Raw genomic sequence first — 8,650 nt, 5'->3', positions numbered from 1 at the left:
TTTATCTATCGTCCTGGTCTTTCCTGCTTATTTGTGTGTGTGTGTTTGTTACTCATGTATTCTCCTATGTGCGGCACTTGTATGACCAAATTGTGTTGCAAGTGCCATAAAATTCTTACTAAAGCTAAAGAAGAGATAGAACGAGAAGGAGTGTGTGTGTGTGTGTGTGTGTTACTCTTAAATCTTCATAAAAGCATCTTTAAGCGCTGTATTTGTGTATGATCCAGTTTCAATTAAACCTTGATAAGAACATTTCTTCACTATTTATATAGTTTGTCTTTTAAACTTCTTTTTTTGGGTACAGTATTTTACTGTCCTTAAAACAACTTTTGTTTCATGAACGATTTTCCTCTCCTTTACCAACACTTTCATGGGTTAGAAAATGGAAACTGTTTACTTAAAAACTAATGATTTAAACAGAGGGTGCTTGTTTTGGGGGACTTTACCTACAGGTTACAACTACAACTGAATAATGACCTAAAGTATGTCACGCACCTGTTTGTGATTCTACCTGATTCTATCTCTTCGTGACTTACTTTACTTTACTTTTCCGATCCAGCGGCCATTTAGGTTCTAGCACTTCGGTCTGTCGATATGGCAAAGAATTGGCAGGTTTTAATCAGCTGTGCTGACAAAAATAAATAAATAAACTGGTAATGGGTGTATCCATCTCACGAAAGGGCGTATGAGCATTTTTGGCATTTTTTAGGAGAGCATTCCAAAGTTTTTGGCTCAACCGTTTGCTTTTTCTGCCCAAATTTTATCCGGAGATTGAACTGGCCCTGATTTATTACCTCCTATAATGATTTATGATGCCGTGTCACGAGATTTTGCAAAAAATTACCAAAAGTATGTCATATACCTGTTTGTTAGAACATACATGTCATGTACTTATGACAGTAGAGACACAGAATTGCCAATACGCCTCAAAAATTTATTAGTAAAAATTTATAAGAAAAAAAATTATTAATTTCTGGATAAACTTATATTTTTAAAAGATTTCAAACCCACCTAACAACAAGAAAACAAAAGTGAACACCCGTTGTCATTCCATGAAATGAAAAGAAAGAGTTACACTTCCTTTGTCTTCAGCGTGTAAAGTAAACATGCTGAATTTTCACAATAAAATTACTGCACAAATCCTGTCATTTAAGATTGGGCTATCATTTAATACAAAAACATAAAAATTTTCTTCAAATCTATACTTCTGAAAGGTACAGGTTAATTATGTTTGTAGAAAGATAAGTTCAAAGCTTTTAGTTTAATGAATATATGTGACAACTTGAGTAGTAGCCTTTAGCGAACATTGTTGCTTTCAATGCTGTGTTTATTAATGAAACAATGCACATATGTTTAAGGAACATTAAAATGAACAATCAATGCAAATGGTCAAAAGTTCAATGCGGCAATGATAAAAAGAATGTTTTGTGTTCCTCCACTCTGATGTTGGCACAACAAAACCAGATCGTTATACATGACTTCATTGAATGACTCTCCCTCAAACTCATCCATTATTTTGACCTTAAAACAGACATCGGGACTCTTCATTAGAGCTTATAGAAAATAATGAAAGTTAAAAGCATTTGTGCACTGTGCACAATAATTTATTTGTTACCCATAATCAAAAGTCCTGTCAACGTTCTGCATTATAGACACGTCCATATTCCATACATATGCTACTGCCCGAGAGCAACAGTGCTAAATGTTTTTTGCTCTTTACTCGGTCATTTTTAAAGCTATCGACACGCCGTTTTGAGAGAACATAGATCTCACGAACATGACATACCGTGAAGTCAAAACCGGTAATTTCGACCTTACGCGATTGACGCGTTATATATTTAAAGTGTGCCTGTTTTAAAGGTTTTCCCTTCGCCTGATGCTCTTTGGAGTTTTCTGAGATAGAAAAACCAAATATTATTCAAAATTACCTGCAGTCAAAAGTCAATCCTACTTACTGTCAGAGAGCAATTGACGACACCCCTGTCTGCCCCTGGCCATGTCGTCTAATTTCGACAAATCCAGGCACTGGGTGATTGTCTCATCCCTTATGGCTTCTAATTTATTTGACTATTTTAGGGGGCTCTCAGGGTCTAGAGTTTTTCACCTCTCATTCAAAGGTCCCGGGTTCGAATCGGGGAAGCGACGGATGGATTTTCTTCTCTAAAAATTGTCTCCTTTCACCTCATTTTCTACTCTCTTGCAATGTTCTGTCGTCTGCTTTGGTCTCCACTTTCTGCCACTATCCCTTCACCCCCTTTGCCACCTCCTAGTTTAGTAGAGGTTTTACGGCGCTCGAGCCACACCCCTGATCTACTGGTAGGAAATAGCTTCTTGATCAATGGCGAAAAATATCGGAGGTCCTGTGGTGCAAGGTAGTCTAAAATCGGCCGCCTTCCGGGCAAAATTCAAAATCTGCTACCAACTGAAAACAGAATTTTTAATTTGTTTCCCCAAGAGTCGATCTGGCCTTGAACAAAAATTTGGAAGTAGATTTTGATTATGAAAAACTCAGGAAATTCCCGACATTTTATAAACACTTGTGGAGAATCGCATAAATCGCTATTGATTGATCACTGAGCCAGAGGGCTGCCAGTCAGTGGCAATGGTGGCAAAATCTCTCCAGGAATGCTGGGGGTTTTCCCTCCGAGAACGATCCATATCTCTGAGCAAACGATCCACGCTCAGATAAGTCCAGGCGCGGGAATTTCCTGGCCAGGTACTCTGCAGGTTGCTGGCCCAACTTTCACCGGATAAGAATAGACAGCAGCTCTCGTTTGAATTTCTGTGGAGTAAAAGGCAGAAAAAGTAGGTTAATAATAATCTTCCATTAAATATAGAAAGAAACGCTATAAAATGAAGCACCCAGGTAGTTCAGGCAGATCACACACAAAAAATAGGCCTACATCGAGACAGCATATTACGAACTTTCAACACGTTTATTTTAAGGGAAAACGGAGGGTTTCAGCAAAAACCGAGACGTTCCATAAAAAGTAAACTCACACTGGAATCGAACGTAGGTTTGCTACGTGTGACGGTTCAATTTTGTGCACCAAATCCTGGTATAAACGGATCGATTCCATAAACCAAAAGCAGCACTGAAACTCGTAAACTCACCCGATTGTTGCACGAGAAAGGCGTCCCTCCCTCATGTCCTCAATGTCGTTGAAGGCTTTCACGGAAATCCGCGACAACCTGCGGAGGAAATTTGAGTGAGTTGTTGTTGTTGTTGTTGTTGTTGTTGTTGTTGTTGTTGTTGTTGTTGTTGTTGTTGTTGTTGTTGTTGAGCGTTAACTCTTCTGCATGATGCCATTCGGTAATAGCTGCATGTCTGTTCTAATTATTGTTTTGTAGAGACAATTAGATGTGTGGGGTAGCTTGGGAAGAAAACATCCCCTTAAATCTACAGAAGAACAGATGATGTTCCACTGTCTCTGAGGGGTAGTCACATAGTGGGCAGGCAGCAGACTGCTTTACTCCAATTCGGTTGAGATGTTGGTTGAGGGGTACATGTTGTGTTCTAAGTTGAAAGATTATGGATTGATCTCCTCTCCTCAACTCATTGATTGGATCTTTGACCAGTGGTTTATTCATGTGGCCATACATCTTCCTTCCTGTACCTGTGGCCCAATCATTCATCCACTCTTCCTTGAGGTTTGACTTGATCATTTGGCTGCAGGTGGTATAATTCGTAGGAGTTTCAGGCTGAGAGAGGCTAGCTCCTTTCTTTGCCAGAGCATCAGCTCTTTCATTTCCCGCTATCCCAGTGTGGGCAGGAATCCATTGTAGGTCTACTCTGACGTGGTGCCTACTTATCAAATTATGTAGACTCCAAATCAAGTGTGATCTTTGTTCACATTAGTCCCACTCTCAAGTGACTCTAGTGTTGAAAGGCTGTCTGTAAAGATAACGGTGTCTGTGGTAGCAAGTGGGTTAGTGTCAAACAAGTAGTTGTTGTAATTTGCTGTGTTGGTGATAGCGTGTTGTTCGGCAATGAAATTGGAGCAGAGGGACCGGCTGGAGTAAAAGACTTCTTTTTTTTTTCACTGGGTAAGTTGATCACGAATCTATATCCAGCGTTGATTGTTGCCTTAAAGGCAGATCCATCAGTGTATGAGTGGATCCATGTTGGTGGATAATGTTTTAGTGCTACAGGATATGTGTTTTTATTGCTCTTGTCCAAAAGTGTTTCCTAATTTCTGGCTTTGCTATGGTGAGATGTGGTGGGAGAGTTGAGGGAACTCTTTCCAGAGGTTCTCGTCTTTCAGGGAGGTGATGTTTTTCTTGGAGATTGAGAACAGTGTCAAGTACAGATTTTGTATTTTTTAGTCTTTGATTCCACTTGTCAAAAAGGACTCTATTAGGGTGGATATTTTCTAAGCCTTTTAGATCTTTCATATACTTCTAAAGCTGCTCGTTTTCTTCGAGTGTTCAATATTTGTGTGGATTTCACAGGCCGCAGTCGGTGAGAATCTCATTCCGCCAGAGATAACGAAGAGCTTGTTTTTGGATGGTGTCCATTGAGTTCTTTGTAGTTTTACTGCAAATGTTTTGTAGAACAAGATTATAATCAAAAACAGCTCTAAATAGAGGCCTCTCAATGTGTTCTTGTCTGATCCCCAGTTGGTACTGGCTAGTCGTTTGATGAGATTAAGTCTCTTCATAGCCTTCTTCCTGTGTTGTTTCAGGTTGAGCTTGCTGTCAAGTTGTACTCCAAGATACACAGGGTTATTCTCCTTTTTCAAGTTGGTACCATCTATTTTGAGAGGGATTTCTGCATTTGCAACTTCTAGTAAAAACAGAGTAGACAGTTTTTTTCGCAATTTACTTTCATCTTCCATAAACGGCAATAGGTTCCTAGGGAGTTAAGATCATCTAGTAGTCTTCGCCTGCTTATTGTTGTCGAGTTTATATGCGTGAGTACAATGCCATAATTTGTTGCAGAGCTTTAATGTTCCTATTCGTGCAGCTTAGAATATTAGACCGATATGTCACCACAGCTGTAAAACGTGTGGCGAGTTCAACGATAAAAAAGGATCCAATTATATATCTAACAGTGAACTCGTCACACCGGGTCCAACAGCCATTCTGTATAATTTTAGTGCTTTGGGCAGTAAGGACAGGCACATTTTTTGAAGGTTTTACATCGTGTAAAAATGTGGAAACAGAAAGGTTTGTGTAGATTATAACTGAATAAACTCTGGTGTTGTATTTTAAAAATAGATATTATTACTTAAGTTGCCAGCCAATCCACGTTTTTCATGTGACGAGATCACTGGAAACATTTAGTTTCTGGACACAAAAGGACTCGCTGAGTGGTCTCCAGGGCAGATTCTGGAAAACTCTTGGATCACTTGGTCCGCCTGGAGACTTTTATACTCAAGACGTTTGCCAATGCCGAAAGAGGGCACATGACAGTCATCTTGTTTACTTAGAAAAAGCCTTCAATATAACCTTGCACGTGTCAAAAAAATCTAAAATGGTCATGGAAACTACACTTTTTTCCCCTTAAATTTGATTGCTTGTCATAGTATGTATTTGGTCAAATTTGCTCTGCTGATAAGCCGAGAAAGCCTTCATGTGTTGCCCCCCAAGAACCGTCCATATCCGTGTCGGATTCTGCCTCTCAAATCCCGACCAACTTGAGGAAGGTGTTTCCCAGGGAAGCATCCTTTCTCCTCTCCTCTTCGAAATTATAATACCCTCCGAAATTTTCTTTACCAAGAATACATTGAATCCATTGAGCAAAATGAAGGTACCGTTGGGAATGCAAACCAACTCGTGTTGCGTACGCGTAAAACTCTTACGCAGATGACAGAAAAAGACTAGCAAACATGAAAGAAGGTGAATGGAGAAAATACCCCCCCCCCCCCCCCCCCCTGTGGTTTTGTACTAATTGTACACCTTCTGCAAATCACATGTCACAAGCCCAAAAAACAAAAGAGTGTTTTGGTAATGAGATTGCTACATTTTTTTCGATCCTTTTGTTTAACTGTTGATACGTTTGCACTAGCTAATATGCACCACGGTTTATCATTTCAGATAGTTCTGTTCAATTGTGATGAGTTCACGTGCTAGAGCAGAGATAGCACTGGCAGGGGTGACTTATACATACCATACATTATTATTCTGCAATGGGTATTGTAGTCTCTACGATGCAAGTTGAAAATTTCTCAGAAGTTTGTCCACCTTTCCTCTAGTGCCAGACATAACGTTTCCCAGATTGTCATATTGTTGTACAGCAAAGTTGTACACGCAGAAAAGCTTTTTTCTATTTTCTAGTACAAAGAAAAGCACTTCATAAATTCACCATTTCCTGTTCAACATCAGAAACAGCATTAAATTTCTTTTCAATTTTTTGGGGGGTTCAGACATGTTACCACGATTTCATTAAAAGGACATTTTGTTTTCAAGTCTTTTTTTTTTCTTTGTTGCTTTTCCTTTCTTCTTTCCTTTTGACCTACCTGGATCTGGGATAGTGCAGACAGTAGAACCTGTAAAGTAGAATCACAATGATAACCATAAGGATGACGGCACATGCGCAAGCGATGATGATGAGGACAATGCCATGAGGATCAGAGTCTGCCCGGGACTTCAGTTCCGTGATAATCTCATCCACACTATCTGATTAAAAGGGGTCGAAATAAGAATTGTATTAGTTAAGCAAAAATACGTGTAACAGCATGTATTAAAATAGTGAACGTTGATATCTACTTCCATTCTAAAATAAGTTGAAAGCGTCTTTTGTGTTACACAGGTAATGCGTTAGGGCGATAACATAATAAAGAACGCCGAAACTTAAGTTTCGAAACTTTGCTTTCTTGACCTAAGACCAGTACTCTCTCTCTCCTCTCTTGAAAATTGTGAAACAAGTTGTGCCCTTTGAGGTCCAAAATCAACTAGAATCGGATTCGACCGACACCAGGGCAAAACTCAAATTTCCTACCAACAGAAAATGTTTGGTGTGTCTCTGCATTTGCAAGTGCTCTAAAATATTCATGCACGCGTCACACACACGCACACACACACACACATACACACACACACACACACACACACACACACACACACACACACACACACACACACACACACACACTCATATGATGATGATGATGATGACAGTGAAGATGATGATGACCTACCTCCAGTAGGCAGTCTGTCCTTACGGACACATATTGGAACGGTTGGCTCCCAGTTCCCGGAGTCCATGCACGTCAACTGAGAAGGAAAAATGTTTTTCAGTCGTTGTAAAGTTCTATCCAGAGGGGGCTCTCGTTCAGTTTTATAGGCTGGTAATAGTTTGTCCGGATCTGCCCTGACCTTGAACTAATTGCTTTAAAGCTGGTAATATGTTTTTTTAAACTGGAAATACATGACCCTTCTCAAAAGCAAAAATCAAGGAAAATGTAATGTATTATGTTTTTTAGCGGAATGATTCAATTTCACGATCAAAATCGAATAATCGAATAAATCGTTTCAGAAGGGGGGGGGGGGGGGGGCTTGGCTACCCTGATTACAGTTAGTAGTGGGTTACTGTAGGGTGAGTTGTTCAAGTGCAGTGTTTTCTTGAAAACTTAATTTGCGACGCGTTTTAGGGACATACGAGTTTACTCGATTATTTCCGAATTTATTTGGTTATTCGATAGGGACCTCGCCGTTGAACCATTACCGGAATACATGTTAAGGCTTGCACGATAAATGAAAACGGCTAAAAACCACCTCGAAACATAAACCAGCATCAACTATAACGAACTGGAAACTAAAGTAACTTTTATGTTTCAAATGGTGTAAGTAACCAATGACCCAAAACCGGTCCACTTTTATGTTTCAAATGGTGTAAGTAACCAATGACCCAAAACCGGTCCACTTTTGTGGAAAATAGTGCGGTAATCCACTGGCGTGAAACAAGTTCGAAGTGAGTGGAACTTCGCAGTAGAGTGTGGTGGTAGCAACTTTCTGTGGTCCACTGCTGCTGCTTTCGAGTGGGCTAACTGGCGGTTGTATCTGATGTAGCGCAGTCGTCTTTTTCTCCACAGTACAAAGCCACCAGAGCTCTCTCTCCCGCTTCGATGATATCTTCTTGTGTTGTGCGCTTGGTGCCGCTGCGAAAGACGAGTGCCATCTGATGGAAAACGGCATATTCCCTCAGATGCATCACCGGTTGCTTTTTGCCGATGTTGAAGAGGCTGCTAGTGGTGTCGCAGCCCCCAAGTAGTAGTAGTAGTAGTAGTAGTAGTAGTAGTATAGGGTTTTGCGGCGCTCGCAACTGCTAAGGTCATATGAGCGCGCGAAACACAAGTTATTTACTTTCGCAAAAGATCACTGCACTGTTGGTTAGCTTTTAGCCTTTAAAATGTTAAAATGTTATAAAAATCAGTGTAGGTATATATAAATTTTTGATCTAAAACAATTTTTTCTAGTTAACATAAAAATTTTAAATTGTATCAATTTCACTCTACAACTCGCCATAAAGGCCACTGGCCTTTATAAAATTCAAAATTCTGCTGGGAACAACGACGGAAAAAATGTCTTGCAATTTCTTGCATTAATAATATTTCCTTCGGATCTCTCCAAAGTCCAGACATTCGGTAAAGATGTGTCTAATGGTAAAATCTGTGTCGCATCCGACACAGAACGGCTTCTCATCTCC

General features: G+C 39.9%; 1 protein-coding gene across 1 annotated transcript in view; it reads right to left on the bottom strand.

Moving 5' to 3' along the window:
* Window positions 1-2,494: 2,494 nt before the first annotated feature.
* Window positions 2,495-8,650, bottom strand: part of LOC101857443 — a gene marked incomplete at its 5' end in the record, with an annotated part of 10,373 nt that continues 4,217 nt past the window's right edge. The window contains 4 exon segments of the mRNA XM_005109375.3: window positions 2,495-2,782; window positions 3,115-3,192; window positions 6,462-6,621; window positions 7,143-7,218. Coding sequence (XP_005109432.2) covers window positions 2,560-2,782; window positions 3,115-3,192; window positions 6,462-6,621; window positions 7,143-7,218 — 537 coding nt within the window.

This window comes from Aplysia californica, unplaced genomic scaffold (genome assembly GCF_000002075.1).
Source record: "Aplysia californica isolate F4 #8 unplaced genomic scaffold, AplCal3.0 scaffold00772, whole genome shotgun sequence".
NCBI lineage: Eukaryota > Metazoa > Mollusca > Gastropoda > Aplysiida > Aplysiidae > Aplysia > Aplysia californica.
The sequence above is the reverse complement of the archived record's forward strand: the minus strand, read 5'-3'. Positions and strand labels throughout refer to the sequence as shown.